At 39.8% G+C, this 25416-nt stretch overlaps 1 protein-coding gene across 1 annotated transcript in view; it reads left to right on the forward strand.

Moving 5' to 3' along the window:
- LOC121390760 (ER membrane protein complex subunit 1-like) overlaps positions 1–24608 on the forward strand; it is a 43953-nt gene extending 19345 nt beyond the window's left edge. Inside the window, exons 12-25 of the mRNA XM_041522667.1 lie at positions 4768–4861; positions 5800–5916; positions 6322–6377; positions 8723–8893; positions 9930–10094; positions 10345–10515; positions 13011–13136; positions 13632–13716; positions 14532–14654; positions 16364–16485; positions 17452–17662; positions 20542–20626; positions 22492–22640; positions 24104–24608. Coding sequence (XP_041378601.1) covers positions 4768–4861; positions 5800–5916; positions 6322–6377; positions 8723–8893; positions 9930–10094; positions 10345–10515; positions 13011–13136; positions 13632–13716; positions 14532–14654; positions 16364–16485; positions 17452–17662; positions 20542–20626; positions 22492–22640; positions 24104–24264 — 1836 coding nt within the window. The 3' untranslated portion in view covers positions 24265–24608. The remainder of the gene's footprint in view (positions 1–4767; positions 4862–5799; positions 5917–6321; positions 6378–8722; positions 8894–9929; positions 10095–10344; positions 10516–13010; positions 13137–13631; positions 13717–14531; positions 14655–16363; positions 16486–17451; positions 17663–20541; positions 20627–22491; positions 22641–24103) is intronic.
- Positions 24609–25416: the final 808 nt, after the last annotated feature.

The raw sequence follows: 25416 nt of genomic DNA on the forward strand, positions 1-25416 counted from the left end.
CCACTCGTACGGCCTGCCACAGGAGGTTTGTTGTAATGTGTCATCTATAGTGACTCGTTTCCCCACTAGTGCGGCCTGCCACAGGAGGTTTGTTGTAATGTTTCATCTATAGTGACTCGTTTCCCCACTCGTGCGGCCTGCCACAGGTGGTTTGTGTAATATGTCATCTATAGTCCATCCAGGGTGGAACATAGCCCAGTGGTTCAGACTCACTCGTTTCCCCACTCGTACGGCCTGCCACAGGAGGTTTGTTGTAATGTGTCATCTATAGTGACTCGTTTCCCCACTAGTGCGGCCTGCCACAGGAGGTTTGTTGTAATGTTTCATCTATAGTGACTCGTTTCCCCACTAGTGCGGCCTGCCACAGGAGGTTTGTTGTAATGTTTCATCTATAGTCCATCCAGGGCGGAACATAGCCCAGTGGTTCAGACTCACTCGTTTCCCCACTCGTACGGCCTGCCACAGGAGGTTTGTTGTAGTATGTCATCTATAGTCCATCCAGGACGGAACATAGCCCAGTGGTTCAGACTCACTTGTTTCCCACTCGTACGGCCTGCCACAGGAGGTTTGTTGTAATATGTCATCTGTAGTCCATCCAGGACGGAACATAGCCCAGTGGTTCAGACTCACTCGTTCCCCACTCGTACGGCCTGCCACAGGAGGTTTGTTGTAATATGTCATCTATAGTCCATCCAGGGCGGAACATAGCCCAGTGGTTCAGACTCACTCGTTCCCCACTCGTACGGCCTGCCACAGGAGGTTTGTTGTAGTATGTCATCTATAGTCCATCCAGGGCGGAACATAGCCCAGTGGTTCAGACTCACTGGTTCCCCACTCGTACGGCCTGCCACAGGAGGTTTGTTGTAATATGTCATCTATAGTCCATCCAGGGGGGGTTCACATAGCCCAGTGGTTCAGACTCACTGGTTCCCCACTCGTACGGCCTGCCACAGGAGGTTTGTTATGTCATCTATAGTCATCTATAGTCCATCCAGGAGGTTTGCGGAACATACGCCCACAGGAGGTGTTGTAATATGTCATCTATAGTCCATCCAGGGCGGAACTCCCAGTGGTTCAGACTCACTCGTTCCCCAGTCGTACGGCCTGCCACAGGAGGTTTGTTGTAGTATGTCATCTATAGTCCATCCAGGGCGGAACATAGCCCAGTGGTTCAGACTCACTCATTCCCCATTCGTACGGCCTGCCACAGGAGGTTTGTTGTAATATGTCATCTATAGTCCATCCAGGGCGGAACATAGCCCAGTGGTTCAGACTCACTCGTTTCCCCAGTCGTACGGCCTGCCACAGGAGGTTTGTTGTAGTATGTCATCTATAGTCCATCCAGGGCGGAACATAGCCCAGTGGTTCAGACTCACTCGTTCCCCAGTACGGCCTGCCACAGGAGGTTTGTTGTAATATGTCATCTATAGTCCATCAGGGTGGAGCCCAGTGGTTCAGACTTTTCCCCACTCGTACGGCCTGCCACAGGAGGTTTGTTGTAATATGTCATCTATAGTCCATCCAGGGCGGAACATAGCCCAGTGGTTCAGACTCACTCGTTCCCCAGTCGTATGGCCTACCACAGGAGGTTTGTTGTAATATGTCATCTATAGTCCATCCAGGGCGGAACATAGCCCAGTGGTTCAGACTCACTCGTTCCCCAGTCGTACGGCCTGCCACAGGAGGTTTGTTGTAGTATATCATCTATAGTCCATCCAGGGCGGAACATAGCCCAGTGGTTCAGACTCACTCGTTCCCCACTCGTACGGCCTGCCACAGGAAGTTTGTTGTAGTATGTCATCTATAGTCCATCCAGGGCGGAACATAGCCCAGTGGTTCAGACTCACTCGTTCCACAGTCGTACGGCCTGCCACAGGAGGTTTGTTGTAGTATGTCATCTATAGTCCATCCAGGGCGGAACATAGCCCAGTGGTTCAGACTCACTCGTTCCCCAGTCGTACGGCCTGCCACAGGAGGTTTGTTGTAGTATGTCATCTATAGTCCATCCAGGGCGGAACATAGCCCAGTGGTTCAGACTCACTCGTTCCCCAGTCGTACGGCCTGCCACAGGAGGTTTGTTGTAATATGTCATCTATAGTCCATCCAGGGCGGAACATAGCCCAGTGGTTCAGACTCACTCGTTCCACAGTCGTACGGCCTGCCACAGGAGGTTTGTTGTAGTATGTCATCTATAGTCCATCCAGGGCGGAACATAGCCCAGTGGTTCAGACTCACTCGTTCCACAGTCGTACGGCCTGCCACAGGAGGTTTGTTGTAATATGTCATCTATAGTCCATCCAGGGCGGAACATAGCCCAGTGGTTCAGACTCACTCGTTCCACAGTCGTACGGCCTGCCACAGGAGGTTTGTTGTAATATGTCATCTATAGTCCATCCAGGGCGGAACATAGCCCAGTGGTTCAGACTCACTCGTTCCCCACTCGTACGGCCTGCCACAGGAGGTTTGTTGTAGTATGTCATCTATAGTCCATCCAGGGCGGAACATAGCCCAGTGGTTCAGACTCACTCGTTCCCCAGTCGTACGGCCTGCCACAGGAGGTTTGTTGTAGTATATCATCTATAGTCCATCCAGGGCGGAACATAGCCCAGTGGTTCAGACTCACTCGTTCCCCAGTCGTACGGCCTGCCACAGGAGGTTTGTTGTAGTATATCATCTATAGTCCATCCAGGGCGGAACATAGCCCAGTGGTTCAGACTCACTCGTTCCCCACTCGTACGGCCTGCCACAGGAGGTTTGTTGTAATATGTCATCTATAGTCCATCCAGGGCGGAACATAGCCCAGTGGTTCAGACTCGCTCGTTCCACAGTCGTACGGCCTGCCACAGGAGGTTTGTTGTAATATGTCATCTATAGTCCATCCAGGGCGGAACATAGCCCAGTGGTTCAGACTCACTCGTTCCACAGTCGTACGGCCTGCCACAGGAGGTTTGTTGTAATATGTCATCTATAGTCCATCCAGGGCGGAACATAGCCCAGTGGTTCAGACTCACTCGTTCCACAGTCGTACGGCCTGCCACAGGAGGTTTGTTGTAATATGTCAGCTATAGTCACTCACATCCTACAAAAAAGTTTTGGTAAATAATTTCAATTTGGTTTCATGTAAGAAGAAAAGTAAAAGTGTTTTGGAAATACCAAAAAAAAGTCTATTTGTTTATTCAATATAGAAATCAGTCGGCTCCAAAATAAATAACTTGTAGTAAATTTCATAATATGAAAAAAGGTGTTCACTGTGAGACTGAATGTAGACCATTGGTAAATAAATGAATCTTTAAGGATGCAGGAGCAGGATGTATTTGAGTTGGTAACTTTGGATTGCTATTCTATTTAAATGGATATTATAATCAGTCCTCCAGATTAGTTTGAGCAGTTAGTTATTTCCTCAATGTTTGAACGAATTGAATATTACCACCTGTTCTGTTTGCATTCGATTATATAAAAACACCTTTGTGAGGTAAAGTTTTTTTTTTTTACTTTTTATTACTGCCATATTTTTCCAGAATGCCCCCCCCCCCCCCCCACCCCCCTTTACTTTTCATCCTAGAATGAACACTGGGGGATCAAATATGAATCTAGTAAACTCTTTTGTCTGCATTTTCCCTGGACAACTACATGAATAGCCCAATACTGAATAGCCAATTGCATTGTAAAAACATGCTTTGACCTCAGCAGGAGATTTGTTTCGAAACCCCCTCCCCTCTCCCCCCCCCCCCCCCCCCCCCCCCCGCCTATGCCCATGATGACACCACTAATGAATGAATGAATGAATGAATGAATGTATAACGACACCCCAGCACGAAAAAATACATCGGCTATAGGGTGTCAAACTATGGTGAATGCAAAACTAGTGATGATCAACATCAATATAAAAATACAAGAGGTAAATAACAACACAGTGTAAAGAACTGTGCAAAAAAAGAGAACCTCCCCCACACACACACACTTAAAGCAGATTGATTAATTAACCATGAGCTATTAGATGTTGAACATTTGGTAATTCTGATACTTAATCTTTAGAAGAAAAATTGCTTCCAAAGTATTAGATTTGTTAATTGTAAAGTTGTGGGAATCCAAATGGATTCTGGGAGACTTTGTTGATAAAATAAGCTGTGGAATGTAAGACAATAAACTCTCACAACTCGCAGTGCAGTGCAGTGTAAAATGACTTGCAATGACGCTATGATGTTGCTTAAGAGTGTAAGAGAGCTTTGTCAATTACATGTAGGTAGTACTAAACCAAAAACTTCTGGCTGGGTTAAAGTTCGAGGTGCACCCAACTTTTGATAGTCCTATGATTGGTTATAAATGTGAGTGTGTTGGTTGTAAAAAATAATAGTTTCATCTGGGTAAAAAAATATGCAATTTTATTTCATCTAGTACCAATGTGTCAAGTAGCCTTGTGCTTGAAACATGTATGGGGTACCTGTAAAACACAAAAAAAAGTGCTCGAATTTTGTGCAGAACTAGAGTAGTCATAGATGCTACCCGTTATCTCTGAAATGAGCAGTTTGACCCCCAATTTTTTCTGATTCACTTTAAGTGTGAGGGGTGGTAGTATTTATATCCGTGGTGTATATGCTGATTGATACACTGCAGGTAGGAGTTTTAGCCACATATGTTAGTACTGTCGTCTATGGGATTTGATTTGGTGGTATACACCCTGTAGGCTTTTGGATTGCATTATGTTGAGAGATCTTGTTTGTGAAAAACACTGGCAGGATCTTATTTAAAAAAAACCCTTATTTACAGATATTCTCTTTGGTGTTTGCACGTAAGAAGGATCATCGTTTGGGCTGTAAGATTGTCCTTCTGGGGGAAGACTTTTGTATTCATTATAAATCAGGTGAGTGAAGTCGGCCATTCAGCCTAGTGTATAATGTTGTCTTATCTTGTAACTTGTCCATAATATCAATATCAATATAAACCCATTTAATATTTTGATGTATTAACATTGTTATTAATTTTCTTTGCTGCCAATGGGTCATGTTTACAAGCCAATAAGACTTGTATACCTCAGCGTAACATTTTGTGCTAATTGTGATGATGTCATTTTACTAACTAAGGCAACTTTAGAACTGTGATTTACTTAATATTGAATTAAAATTTTATTTTTGATGTGTTATAGGATAAATAGAATTTGCTTTTCATGTTTTTAGTCATCTGTCCAACCGGAGGAGACTGTAGGTTTGGTGTCCGTCTGTCCATCCATCCGTCCGTCTGTCTCACATAGTTTTCCGGTCTTTTTTGGACAGTGCCTCCATATACAGAGCTGAAATATTGTTTATAGATTTATCATGTGCTGTTAAAGATCACATTTGACTTCCATGACGGTATACCAACTTTTCAGAGTTACGGACCTTGAACTTAAGGCATACAAACATTAATTTTGTTGGTCCTGGTCCTGGATGGGACTGTGGGTTTCATCTCCATCCTTCTGTCTGTCTGTCTGTCTGTCTGTCTGTCTGTCTGGAGAATTGAAATATTGTTTAGCAGACTTTTTTTCGCAATGTGTGAAGATATTGAGCTGAAATTGTGTGTGTAGCTTTATCACGTACTGTAACCGATCAAGTTTGACTTTCCTTGCATTAGGAGTTACCCATTTTTGACAGAGTTATGGCCACATCAAGTTTGTCTTTCATGGCATTTTATTCAGGGGCCATAACTGTCAAAATGGAATTTAAGAGTTATGGCCCTTCCTTGAACTTAAGAGATTTGTTGGGCCCGGTAGGGACATATAATGTGTTAGTAGTCCTCTCAGAATGCTTGTTTTTCTTGTCACAGGCAAATCTTGGTGGCACAGAGAGGAGTCTCTGGCGTACATATCGGCTGTGGAAATGGTTGATTTGCCAGTGTCTGAAAACCAGGCCAAGTTCGAGGACGAATTCGGTTCAAGAGAAGGTAAGTAACTTTCAGTTAATAAATACATTGTCTTCAGATATCCAAGAAAAACACATCCCAGGGTTAACTCTGGCTTTTAAAAAATTGGCAAATTTCAAAAATAAAATTCCTGTCCAGTCCGAAAAAAACATCTTTAAAAAATCATTTATTCTTACTTTTTTTTTTTTTTTATATAGAACAGTAAAAAAAACCTTGATGGTATATTGATTTTTTTTACATGCTTTGACAATTTTAAATTGAAATTCTAGTGAAGTATAATAATTGGATAATATAAAATTTTGGGTCTCTTTTTTTAGCACTAATATTTTGTTAGAAAAAATATTCAATGATTTGTGAAGGTAAAATATTCGTTGCTCTTTGACTGATAGTAGTTGTGTAATGTTTGTTTCAACTTGAAAATTTCAGGTGATGTGGCTGCCATGTTTTACAAGAGAATATTAACCCAGTTGTCACAGCTACAGGTGAGTCAAACACTTTGTTTTCTTAGTGGCAGGCGGGGCAGGATGTAGCCCAGTGGTACAGCGTTTGCTCGATGCGCGGTCGGTGTGGGATCGATCCTCGTCGGTGGGCCCATTGGGCTATCTCTCGTTCCAGCCAGTGCACCACGACTGGTATATCAAAAGCTGTGGTATGTACTACCCTGTTTATGGGATGGTGCATATAAAAGATCCCTTGCTCCTAATCGAAAAGAGTAGCCCATGAAGTGGCAACAGCAGATTTCCTGTCTCAATATCTGTATGTTCCGTAACCATATGTCTGACGCCATATAAAAGTAAACAAAATGTGTTGAGTGCGTCGTTAAATAAAACATTTCTTTCTTAGTGGCAGGCATGAGGTGTGATTGGTCTAAGGATCGATCCCAGTCAGTGGCTTGACAAGGGCTTACTCTGTTGATAGCGGGTTTCCTCTCTAAGATTATATATCAAAATTACTAACTGTTTGACATCCAATAGACGATGGTTACTACATCAGTATGTTCTAGTGGTATCATTAAACAAAACAAACTTTTAACTGTTGGTAGTTAAATTAGCCAAATGCACATTAATACAGGCTGAGTGCTTGCTAGACTGATTTTTACACATAGCATTAATTGAATGTGATGGGACAGGATACGATGAAAACCAGTTGTTTGCATGTACTCACTCTTCAGAACTGGGTTCTTAGTAAGAGTTGTAACAGTTCAACTGTCCAGGGCCCTCAGCATGCGGATATACATGTAGCTTCACTTGAGGGGTTGAAGTATATAATGAACGATTGAATGAATGTTTGACAACACCCCAGCACGAAAAATACATCGGCTATTGGGTGTCAAACTATGGTAATGCAAAGAAATAAGGTGATGATCAACATCAATACAAAAATTCAAAATTCAAATAAAAACACAGTGTAAAGAACTGTGCAAAAATACAAATATCACAGATAGATACTGACTTTTACTCACAATTTCAATTTGTGCTGTATTAGCCATTCTCAAAGAGAATGTTACACCCCTGCACCACGGTGAGGTTACAGCATGCGCAGGCGTGAAGTATATAATGGAAGGTCTTCTATATTATGGTAGCCCCACTCCCATGGCTAGTGATATTCAATGTTGGGCTAGTAAATAAATACTATTGCCTTACCCGACAGCTAGTGCATTTTTGGGGTTAAATGTTGCAGATAAGTATTTTGTAAATATGAATATCCTTTCCCCACCCCAAGCCCCCCCCCCCCCCCCCCCCCCAATGTTAGTGATTTTAAGCTCCATCTCCCACTTTAGGTGACATATCTGATTATTACTATTATTTAGTAAAATTGTATTAACTTAAAGTAAAGTAGGGCCAGTGAATTTTTAATTGTAGCTAGTAAAAAAATTTAATCACTGATCCCATGGCTAATGGCTTTTATAAAAATTCTAGAAGCCCTGATAATGGTGTTGGTATAAAGTGCTCCTACTGGCAGTAGCTAGTGGGGATTTCCCTGTGAGGTCAGCTAGTAGAATGCACAGCGCTAGCTCCGCCTCACCTGATTTTGTCCTGCATATTTTAAAAATCATTTTATTTTAATTTGGAAAAATAATTTCATGTAATGATTGATATTTTGTTGGAAAATTTGATACCGTGTTGGAAACTAACTGTGGTTTTGTGAACATTTTAAAAAAGGAAAGAAAGAAATGTTTTATTTAACGACGCAACACATTTTATTGATGGTTATATGGCGTCAGACATGTGGTTAAGGATCACACAGATATATTGAGAGGAAACCCGCTGTCGCCACTTCATGGGCTACTCTTTTAAATTAGCAGCAAGAGATCTTTTATATGCACCATCCCACAGACAGGATAGTACATACCACGGCCTTTGTCACACCAGTTATGGTACACTGGCTGGAACGAGAAATATCCCAATGGGGCCACCAACGGGTATCGATCCTAAACCAACTGTGCATCAAGCGAGCACTTTACCACTGAGCTATGTCCCACTCCGAACATTTTAAAAGTTTAATAGATAATTTGGCACAATTTTCTGCCCACCCAAAGCTGACCTTGACATAGCATTCTTATTCATAGAACAGGCATTGAAATTAAGGATGTTTTCGCTTTTGATTTGCTAGAATTGAAAAAATTATGCATTTTATATATTTTGGGCTTCCATCATAATTTTATGCTTCCGACTTGAACTCTGGGATTCGCGGAAGCATGGAATCTCTAGTCACAACCTTTTCTGGCACCCAATAGCCGATGTGTATTTCATTCATTTATTCTCTGGAAAAACTCCGGTTCGAATCCTCTCATTGGATATTGATTTATGTGTTACATCTATTTTAGACGTTCTTCGAAAACATCATCCACAAACTGCAGGGACCGCGCCACCAGCATGCACCAATGATGGACGATGACGAAGATGTTGATGATGAAGAGGACGAAGATGACGAAGATTTGACGAGAGATGAGTTTAACCTTCACAAGATCATTGTCGTCGTCACGGAGGCCGGAAAGGTTTGTTAGCTTTCTTTTACATATACAGAATATTGTATCAGTGGTCACTAGATTTGATGAGAGACGAATTTAATCTTCCCAAGATCATCATCGTTGTCGTTATTGAGGCTGGAAAGGTTTGTTGCTTTGTTAGGTTTTTTATATATAGAGAGAATATTGTATCAGTGGTCACTAGATTTGATGAGAGACGAGTTTAATCTTCCCAAGATCATCATTGTTCTTATATATAGAGAATATTGTATCAATGGCCGCTAGATTTGATGAGAGACGAGTTTAATCTTCCCAAGATTATCATCGTTGTCGTTATTGAGGCTGGAAAGGTTTGTCACTTTGTTAGCTTTTTTTTCTCTCATTTATTGAGGTTACTGTATCAGTGGCTGCAAGATACTAATGATGGGTATTATGAGGTTACTGTATCAGTGGCTGCAAGATACTAATGATGGGTATTATGAGGTTACTGTATCAGTGGCTGCAAGATACTAGTGATGGGTATTATGAGGTTACTGTATCAGTGGCTGCAAGATACTAGTGATGGGTATTATGAGGTTACTGTATCAGTGGCTGCAAGATACTAGTGATGGGTATTATGAGGTTACTGTATCAGTGGCTGCAAGATACTAGTGATGGGTATTATGAGAATTTTCAATACGGTGTACATGCTCTTTTTATGCCAACACAGGTAGATACAGTTGTCCTTTTGATCCTTTTAAGGTATTACTTTTCCAGCTGAGATGACATCAACTTTGTATTTAGGTCTGATCTTACGTTTTTACATTTAGGTCCATTCCCCACAAACTATTAAGTCCTAGATCAATAAAACTTGGTTTATAGCTGCATCTAGATGAATGAAATTTTCAATGCATGTTTAAACCATTTAAAAAAAAAACATTTTAAAATTTAATTTAATGTTATTTTAATTTTTATTTTAAAAGAACTGTATAAATTCTAAATGGCACGTGACAAATTATATCTGTATTCACTGAATCAGTTTATCAAAGGTTAGACATTTAATTTCACTGAATTATTTTTCTTGTAGATTTTTGGAATTCGAAGTCACACTGGCAGGATCATTTGGCGTCAGTACCTGCCAGACTTGTGTCCCTTTGACCGATACGGCCGTCACAAGATGCTGCTGTACGTACAGAGAACGACGGCTCACTTCCCTCATCCCCCACAGTGTGTGGTGCTGGGCAAGAACAAGGTAACGATATAATACTCACTTTCCTCACCCTCTGCAGTGTGTGGTGCTGGGCAAGAACAAGGTAGTGACACAAACACATTTATTATATAATACAATATAGAGATTATTGCCCGTATGTGTTTTTGGTAGTGTTAATATCATATAAAAATAATTTCACACTCTCGTTGGATTAAATTTTTATTCATAATATATAATATTGATGATAACGAAACAGGCTTTTGTAATAATCGATATCGTTTTTTCCCTTCAGAAAACTGGCAATGGAATGCTGTATGCTTTCGACCCCATCGCTGGCACGCCAGAGGCGGACATTTTTCCTGGTGGGATGGACATTGGCTTTGAGGTCTTCCAGCTAGCCCTGATGTCGGAGGTCAACGAAGAATTCCTGAAGGGCTTGATTATTGTCGGAAATGACCTCAAGGTGAGTGGGGTTCTCCCATACTGACACCAACATTGTACAGTTTTGGCAGAATTGATGTGATTTTTATGATTAAATTAAAACCTAAAGTTTTTGTCTGTTTACTGAAGGGGCGGGACGTACTTCAGTGGAACGCGCTTGCTTGATGCGCGGTCGGTCTGGGATTGATCCCCATCAGTGGGGACATTGGGCTATTTCTCGTTGCAGCCAGTGCACCATGACTGGAATATCAACGGCTGTGCTGTCCTGTCTATAGGATGGTGCATATAAAAGATCCCTTGCTGCTAATCGAAAAGAGTAGCCCATGACGTGGCGACAGCAGGTTTCGTCTCTCAATATCTGTGTGGTCCTTAACCATATGATCGACGCCATATAACCGTAAATAAAATGTGTTGAGTGCGTTTCCTTCCTGTTTACTCAAATAATTATTGTTGGTTTGTTTTAAAAAATTGAAAATTAAAATTTTTTAAAGTTAAATAAAGATTATATGGTAAGACCTTTGGAAAATAAATTTGATCTGGTTGTGACAAAAATTGAGGAGAGTGATTAATTACTCCCCTAACTTAGATTATGGGGAGCAAGTTAAGATATTACCATTTCTTTCTTTCTTTTTACTTATTTTTGTGCTCATATCCAATTATGGTTCCAGCACGCTGTCCTGGGCACACACCTTGGCTGTCTGGGCAGCACAGTGGGTTTGTTGTTAGTGGTTAGTGAGAGAGTGGTCGGTGTAGTGGTCTTACACTCTCTCTGGGTGGGTGGGCTGTGAACCCTGTACCTACCAGCCTTATGTCCGATGGCTCAACCACGACACCACCGAGGACGGATATTATATGTTGTAGAAGCATCACGAGGGGTATATGGCTTTTTATGTACCCTCTGCGTGTTCTTTTACCCCGAGCCGAAGGCAAGGGGGTAAAAGAGCACACAGAGGGTACATAAAAAGCCATATACCCTGAGAGATGCTTCTACAACGAATTTATCTTGCCGACATGTTAAACCATATAGCCAAATAATCAAAATAACGCCAGACAATAATTGTTAACAATTTATTAACGGAGCCGTACCACGCGGACGCGAACGAAACCACTTGCCAGTGACGAAAAATAGTTCCATCGATAAACGAGTTTTTAACTTCAAATGTTTGTAATAAGAAATTGTCTGAAACAGATATTAATAAAAAAAACCCACAAAAAAACCCACTTTTTTTTATCAGAAATGTATGTAATAAAAAAAAATAAAAAAAATAAACTGTTGCTAATCGCGCATTAATACAATAACACTACGACCGTAATTAGGTGGCCGAGTTCAACATTGCAGCTTTTAAAAGTATTGAAAAAGTGTATTTTATAGTAAAAATAAAATTAATTATGTATACTTGATTGATTATCAATGTTATTTATAATCTAATTATTGCTTTAGCATTAACTGGGGTGGCTGGAAACTGTGGAAATTACAGACGGGGTATAAGAGAATTTGGCTCCGCCCACAGGGGTATAAGGGATTTGTCCAACGGCAAACAACCAATGAGATTAAAGAATTTTACATGAAGGCGAGATAATACCATTTATTCCGCAATCACTGTATTCATTGTCAAGATATGATAACTAGATAATCTCTATTTTTTTGATCAGTGACCAAAAATATAGGTCATGTGACATAAGCCCGACTCGACTCGAGTATTTCAGACTAGATTTTCAATAAACATACTCTTTAAATCATTTGTTTTAGTACAGTAAATGCAAATAAATTTTAGTTTCGAGATAACAATACAAAACTTGTATATTTGTTTATGAATTGGAAAGGAAATGAAATGTTTTATTTAATGACGCACTAAACACATTTTATTTACGGTTATATGGCGTCAGTGTTTATGAATTGGAGTTTAGAAACGCTTTTTGCATGTGACAGAATCTAGCTAGCGTCTTACAAAGAATGACGTTATGTATCTTGTATGACGTCATATGGCAAAAGCCTTGCTAGGTTGACGATACTTAATTTGCGTACACAAAAATGGAATAAATAATGATTTTCCAACTATTCCTGTAGGATTGCAGGATAAAAGAAATAACTGGTTACTGTCTTAAGATGTTGGCTTTATCCTTGCTCAGGTTGAATGGCGAATGCAGCTTGGCAGGGCCTCGCCACCAGCAAAATCAAGGTGAGCTGAAGATGACTTTCCTGAAATTGTTCTAGGCGAGCAATCACATGATATGTCAAATAAAATGCATTAAATATTTTAGTGAGAGGCGATCAGTTTGCCACTCTCCTAAAACCTTCCAAGCGAGGGTGGAGGGGAGCGGGAGTCATCACTCGCCTTTCCTGACGAAGACAGAGTGATAACTCACCTTACAAAATGAGCTGTGATAATTAAATACACTTTCGATTGCAGGTTTGGACATACACTACCATTAATACCACCAGCATTAATTCTAATAAAATTAATTGCAGATTTGAACATGCCCCAGTGTTAAACCAATATTAAACTTACCTTTCAGATTCGAACGTACCCGGAGTCCGTGAAATCTGTGGTCAAGAAACTAGCACCGAAATTGTTTCTACACCTCACCAATGTGGACACTGGGACTATGACCGGCTACAGAGTTCTTGTCAACGATCACGAGGTATTGCTTATTCAGGCGAACGTTTCATATGGGGATTTATCCAGGCATTCAATGCGTCTGAACATAGACCCCTTTACAAAAGAAAGTGGCACTGAAAATTCTCAATTTGTGTACTAAATATTCCCAATATATATATTTAATTATGTGTGTTCTAATAATGTTTTCCTCATCTTTTGTTTTCTTCTTGTTTTTAATGTGTGGTCGGTTTATGATCGATCCCTGTCGGTGGGCCCATTGGGTTATTTCTCGTTCCAGCCAGTGCACCATGACTGGTATATTGAAGGTTGTGGTATGTGCTATCCTGTGCTGGATGATGCATATAAAAGATCCCTTTTACTAATGGAACAATTAAGTTGGTAACCCTCTAAGACTATATGTCCGAAGTACCAAATGTTTGACATCCAATAGCTGATGATTAATATATCAATGTGCTCTAGTGATGTTGTTAAACAAAACAAACTTTTAACTTTGTTTCTGCTTTTGTTTTCTTTCCAGGGTATAAAAGCAGATCCTATGTGGAACATAGATCTACAAGAGCAGTACCAGAAAGTTACAAACGTTATCTCCAAGAGGGTCGATGGTAAGTACTGTCTCGCCTTAATGAAGTAAAAAGGCGAGATATACAGGTATGTGAGAGCTACGCGGAAATGGTTAAATGTGCTTTTCCATTTCGTCTAAAAAAACCACCCAAAACATGATGTTCAATACTGTTGACCACACATGATTCATTTGCATGTTTTCACGGTTTCAAGTTTATGATGTGTGCCTTATATTAAAGTTATAACCAGTTTAGATTTGTTAGCATTGAATGCAATTTTTGGCAGTTCCTGGGGTTGCAAACAATAATTTTCCTTCAGGGGCCCTTGAGCAGTAAGCTTTTTTGTTTCAGCCCCTCTCACATCCCTGGATATAGGTGTTGGCCTACGTTTCCGACAGCATTGGCGACAGGGTCACATTTTGTGTTTAGCTGAACATTACAGCTTGACATTTAACTCATTTAATACTCACAAACTAATAAGTTTGATAAGTCCTAGATCAGTGAAACTTGATTTGTAGTTATGCCTATGGATGTTCATCACAGTGCACTTAACAAAATATGTAAAAAACAACAAAAAAACAACAACATTCTTAAGGGAATACTAAATTAAGTCTTTTGGACTGTTACAGACTTTCAGAGATATATATTTAATGTGATATTGCTATAACAATAATTAAAAAAAAGCATATTGAATTAAATAGCAATAGCATATGGAATTAAATAATTGTCAAAATCCCTTTTTATCAAGAATACCTTTATGATAATTATTTCATCTAGGGATCATTTAATTTTGTCAGGTTTTCATATTTCATAACAGTTTTTGTATTTTTTCAATTAAAATTTATTTTGTCTTTCAGAACATGTACACTCACAAGGTCGTGTCCTCGGTGACAGAAGTGTGTTGTACAAGTACCTCAACCCTAACTTGGTTGTCGTGACAACCGAGGGAGAAGAACCAGGATCTGCCCAGTCTCATAAGGGTATGTGTCAAATGGTGATTGTGGGAGGTTGGGGAGGGTAGGGTCTTTACAAGTACTCGACCCCTGCGCGTGCTGTAACCTCACCGTGGTGCAGGGGTGTAACATTCTCTTTGAGAATGGCCAATACAGCACAAATTGAAGTTTAGAGTAAAATTCGGTGTCCGTAAAATTCTGTGATATTTGTATTTGTATTTTTGCACAGTTCTTTACACTGTTTTTGTTTAAACCTTGAATTTTTGTATTGATGTTGATCATCACTTTATTTATTTGCATTACCATAGTTTGACACCCAATAGCCGATGTATTTTTCGTGCTGGGGTGTCGTTAAACATTCATTCATTCATTCATTCCCTTTTCGCCTTTCAAAAAAATCTTATTCGAAGTATGCGTCAATGAAAACTACCCAGAGCACACCCACATCTTCACTATAAATTTTAGTTATATTGATATTTGTATTTTATTGTTTTTATTTACCTGTTGAATTTTTATATTGATGTTGATCATCACTTTGTTTTTCGATTAGCATAGTTTGACACCCAATAGCCGATGTATTTTTCGTGCTGGGGTGTCGTTAAACATTCATTCATTCATTCATTCATTACAAGTACTCGAGTACTTGGGGCCCGTGCCGAGTTTAACAAGACTCGAGTCCATTCACATACCCGTGCAAGGAAGAGCACTCATTTAATTATATTTTTTACATCATTTTGCCATATGTTTTGTGCAGGTTACATTATAGAGCTATGAGATATGGAAGGAAAACAAAAGTTGAATGTGTGGAATGTAATACTACGGCATGATTTGGCTTCCATGTTCAGCACTGGAATTAAGATACATAATGCTATTTTACTTTATTCCTTAGTCTCATTATCATCGGGTACTCGGGTCCAGGTCGAGTTTGACCCTCGAGTCCTCGAGTCCAGTATTTTGGACTCGTGGAGATGCTAATTGGAGGGATGTAATCTGTATGAGGTTATTTGATTTATTTAGATATTTGCAGGGCACTGAACATGCCATTAAGGCATTTTCTAGAATTGATCATGAATGTAGTGGTATCGTTGTTAAGCCATCGGACATAAGGCTGGTAGGTACTGGGTTCGCAACCCGGTACCGGCTCCAACCCAGAGCGAGTTTTAACGACTCAGTGGGTAGGTATAAGACCACTACACCCTCTTCTCTCTCACTAAACACTAACAATTAACCACGTGTCCTGGACAGACAGACAGCCCAGATAGCTGAGGTGTGTGCCCAGAACAGCATGCTTGAACATTAATTGGATATGAATGAAGTAAATGTAAAGAAGAGGCAGTAAGCATTATAATTTTATTTCTAGTGTGGTGGGAATACTCAAAAAACATTTTCCTTCTGCCACTCACGTTATGATTGATTTTGGGAGAGCACTAGCAAGAGTTTTTAATGAAAATATTTCTATAGTCCATCCCATCATTCTATAAAAAAAAAATTTGTAAATAATTTCAGTTTGGTTTTACGTAAGAAGAAAAGTAAAGGTGTTTTGGAAATAACAAAAACAGTACTATTTTTGTGTACAATTTACAAAACAGTTGTTTCAGAAATAAATAACTTGTAGTAAATTCCATGGTATGAAAAAAGGCGTTCCCTGTGGGACGGACTATAGTAATGTATGTCATGAATAAATAAAAGAGAGGAATGTATAAAAAATACTGTCATGTTTCCTTCCTTTCCTTTAGGCCCTGTGAACTACTTCAACGTGTATCTGATAGACGCAGTGACGGGACACATCGTCTTCCATCTCAACCACAAGCGAGCTAAAGGACCAGTGGTCGTCGTACACTCAGAAAACTGGGTCGTGGTAAGTTCATCACTCTGCCGTCATTGTACACAGGGGCGGGATGTAGTCCAGTGGTACAGCGCTCGCCTAATGCGCAGTCTGTCTTGGATTGATCCCCGTCGGTTGGGCCCATCAGACTATTTCTCATTTCAGCCAGTGCACCACAAATGGTATATCAAAGGCCATGGCAAGTGCTATCCTGTCTGTGGGATGGCACATATGAAAGATCCCTTGCTACTAATGGAATTTTGCTGGTTTCTTCTCTATGACTATATGTCAAAATTATCAAATGTTTGACATTCAACAGTTGATGGTGGCTGGATTTATCCAAGTTGGTTTGGGTGCTTGCTTGATCCATTCAACTGATTGTGTTTTTTCTCGTTCCAACCAGTGCACCACAACTTGTCAAAGGCTGTTGTATGTGCTTTCCTGTCTGTGGGAAAGTGCATGTAAATGATCCCTTGCTTCATTATGAAAAATGTAGCAGGTTTCCCCTGATGACAACTTTCAGAATTAGCTGGTGTCATTAAACAAAACAAACTTTACATTTTCCAATAGCCAATGATTAATAAATCAGTGTGATCTAGTGGTGTCGTTAAACAGAACAAATTTTTGTTTTAAATTGTCAGTTATTTATTCAATTTGAGGCATGATGTAGCTCAGTGGTACAGCGCTCATCTGATGCGTGATTGATCTAGGATCAATTCCCAACGGTGGGCCGATTGGGTAATTTTTCATTCCAGCCAGTGCTTCACAACTGGTGTAACAAATGCTGTGGTACATGTATATGCTATTCTGTCTGTGGTGGTGCATATAAAAGATCCCTTGCTGCTAATCGAAAAGAGTAGCACATGAAGTGGCGACAGCGGGTTTCCTTTCTCAATATCTGTGTGGTCCTTAACCATATGTCTGACACCATATAACCATAAATAAAATGTGTTGAGTGCGTCGTTAAATAAAACATTTCCTAATTGAATTTATTTTCAGTATTCCTTCATCAACGAGAAGCACCGGCGCCCCGAGATCGCCGTCCTGGAGATGTTTGAAGGGAAGGAGCAGAGCAACTCGACGGCCTTCACCTCATTCAGCCCTCCCCCACAGCCCCTCATCCTCCGCCAGTCCTACATCTTCCCCCTGCCCATCTACACCATAGCAGCCACCATCACCGAGAAGGGAATCACCAGCAAGAACTTGATAAGTAAGTATACGTATTATCACAGGGCTAGCTCTGAGTGAGCAAAACAATTCGCCAAATTGTCTATAAAACTTAAAAACATTTCGCCAAATTGTCTATAAAACTTAAAAACATTTCGCCAAATTGTCTATAAAACTTGAACAATTGCAGAAATTGCCAGTTACTTTCTAAAAAATGTCAATGTTTACATGAAATTATTTCGCCATATTAAAATAAAATTTGCAATTAGCGGATTTGGCGAGTGCCAGAGCTAGCCCTGTATCAGATAAGGTCATTTCTTACACACCCGTTGGTGAGAACACTATGCATTATTTCTGTTAACACATACCCTGTTAACACACGTACACAATGTACATTTCTTTACACACCCGTTGGTGAGAACACTATGCATTATTTCTGTTAACACATACCCTGTTAACACACGTACACAATGTACATTTCTTACACACCCGTTGGTGAGAACACTATGCATTATTTCTGTTAACACATACCCTGTTAACACACGTACACAGTGTACATTTCTTACACACCCGTTGGTGAGAACACTATGCATTATTTCTGTTAACACATACCCTGTTAACACACGTACACAGTGTACATTTCTTACACACCCGTTGGTGAGAACACTATGCATTATTTCTGTTAACACATACCCTGTTAACACACGTACACAGTGTACATTTCTTACACACCCGATGGTGAGAACACTGCATTATTTCTGTTAACACATACCCTGTTAACACACGTACACAGTGTACATTTCTTACACACCCGATGGTGAGAACACTGCATTATTTCTGTTAACACATACCCTGTTAACACACGTACACAGTGTACATTTCTTACACACCCGTTGGTGAGAACACTATGCATTATTTCTGTTAACACATACCCTGTTAACACACGTACACAGTGTACATTTCTTACACACCCGTTGGTGAGAACACTATGCATTATTTCTGTTAACACATACCCTGTTAACACACGTACACAGTGTACATTTCTTACACACCCGTTGGTGAGAACACTATGCATTATTTCTGTTAACACATACCCTGTTAACACACGTACACACTGTACATTTCTTACACACCCGTTGGTGAGAACACTATGCATTATTTCTGTTAACACATACCCTGTTAACACACGTACACAGTGTACATTTCTTACACACCCGTTGGTGAGAACACTATGCATTATTTCTGTTAACACATACCCTGTTAACACACGTACACAGTGTACATTTCTTACACACCCGATGGTGAGAACACTGCATTATTTCTGTTAACACATACCCTGTTAACACACGTACACAGTGTACATTTCTTACACACCCGTTGGTGAGAACACTATGCATTATTTCTGTTAACACATACCCTGTTAACACACGTACACAGTGTACATTTCTTACACACCCGTTGGTGAGAACACTATGCATTATTTCTGTTAACACATACCCTGTTAACACACGTACACAGTGTACATTTCTTACACACCCGTTGGTGAGAACACTGCATTATTTCTGTTAACACATACCCTGTTAACACACATACACAGTGTACATTTCTTACACACCCGTTGGTGAGAACACTGCATTATTTCTGTTAACACATACCCTGTTAACACACGTACACAATGTACATGTGTTAACAAGTTCAAGACATAAGATTAGCTGCTCCTAGGTGATGACCAGTTCACCAATGCCATATATCCAATGAAAAACAACATGATTGAAATCGATTAGACTGTGACTATAGTTAACCTGACAATTGTGTGTGTGTGACATGTAAGTCAGCTACAAGTGCAAAGGGTTGTAAATATCTTTTAGTAAAAAAATATGTTAAAATGTAAGAAATAGAATAATACATTTGTGTCCGTTAGATACCATTTATCTCACAACTTGTTTAAAAACGTATCAAACTTGCTTTCGCTTGTGAGATACATTTTAAAACACTTCGTTGTGAGATAGATGATATCTAACGGCCACTCATGTATTATTCTCTATTTATATAAACAGGGTTCTTATGCGTCCTGGAAATCCTGCAATGTCCTGGAATTTTGTGATTTTAAAATCTAGGCCTGGAATGTCCTGGAAAAGGCCTTAAATGTTATTGTGTCCTGGAAATTTAGGCCAAAAATTTGGTGGTTTATTTTTTTTTTGCATCTTTACTTTTGTTGTCATAACCTGTCTAAATTCAGATTACAATTGTTTATTGACTGAACATTTAATGTCCTGGAATATTTTTTTAAATGTCCTGGAAAAGTCCTGAAAATGTTTTTTTCAAGTGTAAGAACCCTGATGAATAATGTTTGCTTTGCTTTAGCCTAATCCACCATTTCTAGTAATTAGGTAATGTGTTGAACAGAAATAAAATGGAAGAAGAAATCGTGATCAATTGAAAGAAGTTGGAAACAGGGCGGGGGGGGGGGGAGGGGGGGAAACTCGCAATTGTGTCTAAATCAAAGGAGTTGAAAATAGTGGAGGGAGGGAAAAAAGAAATAAACAGGTAAAAGCAATTGTGGCTAATTCTAAGGAGTTGGGATAATTTGTGTCGTTCTGTCTCAAATGTTGATTTGTCAGACACCAAATATCCATAGTTTAAAATGTGCTCAGTTGTTGTTAAACAAGTATTCATTTTCTTCATTTTGTTTTTGATAGCAGATTTTTAGGATATTAAACAAGCTTCCATTTTCTATCATGTTTATGTACCGAAGAAATAATTTTCATGAGGGACATAAACATAATATAAAATGGTAGCGAATTTAATATCCTATTTATTAACCATAATCGATCTTAATTTATATAACTCAACTCGTTTGGTTGACGTTAGTGTATTTTTAACCATGTGGGTAATAATAACTATTCTGTGTATTAATTTCAGTTGCCTTGAAGGTTGGAGGTTTGTTGTCTTTACCGAAAGCTCTGCTTGATCCGAGACGACCTGTCATTCCAACTCAGGAAACCATGTAAGTAGAGAGTGGAGTAAACTACATGTTTCTTTCTCATCTTGCAGGATCTTATCAGATCTTGCAGGATCTTATCAGATCTTACAGGATCATATAGGATCTTAAAGGATTATATAGGATCTTACAAGATCATGTAGGATCTTACAGGATCATGTAGGATCTTACAGGATCATATAGGATCTTACAGGATTTGTAGGATGTTACAGGATCATATAGGATGTTACAGGATCATATAGGATGTTACAGGATCTTATAGGATCTTACAGGATCATATAGGATCTTACAGGATCATATTGGATCTTATAGGATCTTACAGGATCATATTGGATCTTACAGGATCATATTGGATCTTACAGGATCATGTAGGATCTTGTAGGATCTTACAGGATCATATAGGATCTTACAGGATCATATAGAATGTTACAGGATTTTATAGGATCTTACAGGATCTTGTAACTGTCTGTCTATCCGTCTGTTCCTCATAGTTTTTGAGACATCTTGAACAGGGTTCGACAAATCCACTAACCCTCGGTTCCGGCTACTGAATATTTGGTCTGAGCTAGTAGAAATTTTCAACTGTGTTACTATAATACATATGTCACTAGCCAAAGCTTCTGTGAGGGATGGTGTCTTTTTCAAACATTTGTCAAACACATGTGCATTTCCTTCTCAAGATATTGAGCTGAAATTCCGTTTATAGCTTTAACATTTACTGTTACAGACCAAGTTTGACTTAAATTGCAATTTACCTATTTTTAATCGTTTTGGCCCTTGAACGTAGGAGATACAATAATTTGTTATGCCAGGTAGGGGAAATTTATTGCTTTAGCAGTACTCTCAGAATGCTTGTTTTACCTGATTAAAGGCCAAAGTTGTATTATCTGACTCACTTAACCGTTTTTTCTTTTAATGTGAAGGCATCACCAGTGTTTAGTATTACTTGATTTCAATGTTATGTTGTTTTCATGCTGCAGGGAGGAGGGAACCATTCTGTATATCCCCGAGATCCCGCTTTGTTTTTCCTTTATAGCCAAGATACGACCAGTGACTAGTATTGCTCGATTTCAATGTTACGTTGTTTCCATGACGCAGGGAGGAGGGAACCATTCCCCGAGATCCCACCTTGTTTTTCCTTTATAGCCAAGATACGACCAGTGACTAGTATTGCTCGATTTCAATGTTACGTTGTTTCCATGACGCAGGGAGGAGGGAACCATTCCCCGAGATCCCACCTTGTTTTTCCTTTATAGCCAAGATATGACCAGTGACTAGTATTGCTTGATTTCAATGTCACATTGTTTCCATGACGCAGGGAGGAGGGAACCATTCCCCGAGATCCCGCTTTGTTTTTCCTTTATAGCCAAGATACGACCAGTGACTAGTATTGCTCGATTTCAATGTTACGTTGTTTTCATGACGCAGGGAGGAGGGAACCATTCCCTGAGATCCCACCTTGTTTTTCCTTTATAGCCAAGATACGACCAGTGACTAGTATTGCTTGATTTCAGTGTCATGTTGTTTCCATGACGCAGGGAGGAGGGAACCATTCCCCGAGATCCCGCTTTGTTTTTCCTTTATAGCCAAGATACGACCAGTGACTAGTATTGCTTGATTTCAATGTCACGTTGTTTCCATGACGCAGGGAGGAGGGAACCATTCCCCGAGATCCCACCTTGTTTTTCCTTTATAGCCAAGGTACGACCAGTGACTAGTATTGCTTGATTTCAATGTCACGTTGTTTCCATGACGCAGGGAGGAGGGAACCATTCCCCGAGATCCCACCTTGTTTTTCCTTTATAGCCAAGGTACGACCAGTGTTGTCTTGTACTACTTGATTTCAATATTACTTTGTTTCCATGCTGCAGGGAGGAGGGAACCATTCCATACATCCCTGAGATCCCGATCAACACGGAGGCCATTCTCAACTACAACCAGAGTGTGTTCAACATCGACGGGATCCACACAGCTCCGGCCGGGCTCGAGTCCACCTCACTGGTGCTAGCTTACGGCATAGGTGAGTCGCATTCAGTTTTAAAAGTTTTTTTTTTTTTTTTTTTTAACACAACCACTACAGCACATTGATATATTAATCATCGACTATTCAACATCAAACATTTGGTAATTTTGACATATAGTCATCGGAGGTAACCCTACATTTTTCCTCATGCAGCAAGGGATCTTTTATATGCACCATCCCACAGACAGGATAACACATACCATGGCCTTTGATATATACCATTCGTGGTGCACTGGCTGGAACGAGAAATAGCCCAATGGGCCCACTAACGGGGATCGATCCCAAACCGATTGCGCATCAAGCGAGCACTTTACCACTGGGTTACGTCCCGCTCTCAGTTTTGACAAAGTCACAAAGGCAAGATATAGGACCTGGTATTATTCACTCTCAGGACAGGACGTAACCCAGTGGTAAAGTGTGGTCGGTCTGGGATCGATCCCTGTCGGTGGGCCCATTGGGCTGTTCCTCATTTCAGGCAGTGCACCACGACTGGTATATCAAAGGCCGTGGTATGTACTACCCTGTCTGTGGGATAGTTCATATAAAAGATCCCTTGCTGCTAATCGAAAAGAGTAGCCCATGAAGTGGCGACAGCTGGTTTCTCCTCTCAATATCTGTGTGGTCCTTAACCATATGCCTGACGCCATATAACCATAAATAAGATGTGTTGAGTGTGTCGTTAAATAAAACATTTAAGTCTACGGGGAAGAGATTTAGCTCAGTCGGTTGATTGCTCACTTGAGGTGCTTACGGCTGAGGCTCGGACCATCTCGGTGGATCCATTCATCTGACTGGGATTTTTCTCTTTCCAACCAGTGCACTATATATTAAGCTGAAATTTTGTGTATACTTTATCATTTACTACTACAGATCACGTTTTTACTTTCCTGGTGTTGACACTTTTGACAGTTATAGCCCTTGGTTGTACTATACCAAATAAAATCCCATAGGCGACCATGTTAACATTTGTGTTTAAAAACACTATATGCAATATATCAACCAAACTATGACCCATTAGTATCAGTACTACATCCCTACCTCAAAGTATTAACTGAAGAAAATGGTAACTTTCATGGCTCATTTTCGGTATGACCAGAGGTTTTTACAACATCCCTAGTTTTGCACAAAATTTGTGTACTTTTTTTTACAGGTACCCCATTCATGTTCCAAGCACAAGGCTACTTGACACAGTGGTACTAGATGAAATAAAATTGCATACAGTTTTAGCCCAGATGAAACTAATTTTTTTGACAACCAACACACTCACATTTATAACCAATCACAGGCCTTGTGGTGTTAACTTCTCTATCAAAAGTTCGGTGCACCTCGAACTTTGACCCAGCCGGAAATTATTTGGTTTAATGTTACCTTGAACTTACGACATGTATTGCTTTAGCAGTACTCTGAGAATGCTTGTTTTAAATGTTTTATATAAAATGTTTTCTTTCTTTTTTCCCCAGATCTTTATTACTGCCAAGTGACTCCATCAAAGATGTTTGACGTTCTTAAAGAAGATTTTGACTTTTTCTTCATCGGACTGGTGCTAGTGTTAATGATCATAGTTTCCGTCGTCTCACAGAAATTTGCTGCCCGCAAGGCTTTAAATAGAGCATGGAAATAATAGGCTGTTTGAATTGTTAGGCAATCTTTTCAAATTGTTATTTATTCAGATAACGAATAATGTATTTTGTGTTTACCTGGGCATTCCTTCTGTATGAAAAAAATGTTGTGTATTTATGTGTGTGTATAATAATGTGTATTTGCTGTTGGTGTGATATGAGAAGAGTTCAGGCATTAAAACCGATAAACGCCATTTTATCCAAAAAAAACGACTTCTAGTTCTATTACTAGGGACGGGACGTAGCCCAGTGGTAAAGCGTTCGCTTGATGCGCGGTCAGTCTAGGATCGATCCCTGTCGGTGGACCCATTGGGCTATTTCTCGTTCCAGCTGGTGTAACAAAGGCCATGGTATGTACTATCCTGTCTGTGGGATAGTGCATATAATCTTGCTGCTAATCGAAAAGAGTAGCCCATAAAGTGGCAACAGCGGGTTTCCTCTCTTAATATCTGTGTGGTCCTTAATCATATGTCCAACGCCATGTAACCGTAAATAAAATGTGTTGAGTGCGTCGTCAAATAAAACATTTCCTTCCTTTCTTCTAGTTCTACTATCATTACTCAGTTCAAGCGTTATGTTCTGATTTTCATACTTTTCATCCCTGAACATCTGTCCTTTATTTACTTTACTTAGTTCAACTTTAGATTGTCCCTTGTGGACTTGATATGTTTTACATAACAAAAAAACCTTCTATTGCAAAAAATTACTAAAATAACTTTATCGGGTTTTGCACCTGAACTCTTCATGTGTTACTGCGAGAAGTGTGGATAATGGGATAATGTGCATTTTAAATGTATTTTAGACCTTGGAATAAAAGACGGTGGAACCAATTGATCGCCTTTAGATCGCCTGAATAAATTTCTGCGATTGAAGCAACAATGAAACTGCCCCACAACAACAGTCTTATCACTTCATCTTGAGTGATGCGGTATATATACAAAACTTCACATACGTTGTTTTTGCTTCCTGTTTATTGCACTCATTTATTTTGCGCAATAATATATACCATGAGACCATGTAGTAGTCGAGTGGTATGTTCTTTGGCAAAATATATGAGTGCAATAAATTGGAAGCGAAAACAACATATGTGAACTTCTGTATTTATTACATACCTTCTTTTATGTTTTAGGAAAACGTTTTTTAATTTAATGTCA

This window comes from Gigantopelta aegis, chromosome 15 (genome assembly GCF_016097555.1).
Source record: "Gigantopelta aegis isolate Gae_Host chromosome 15, Gae_host_genome, whole genome shotgun sequence".
Taxonomy (NCBI): domain Eukaryota; kingdom Metazoa; phylum Mollusca; class Gastropoda; order Neomphalida; family Peltospiridae; genus Gigantopelta; species Gigantopelta aegis.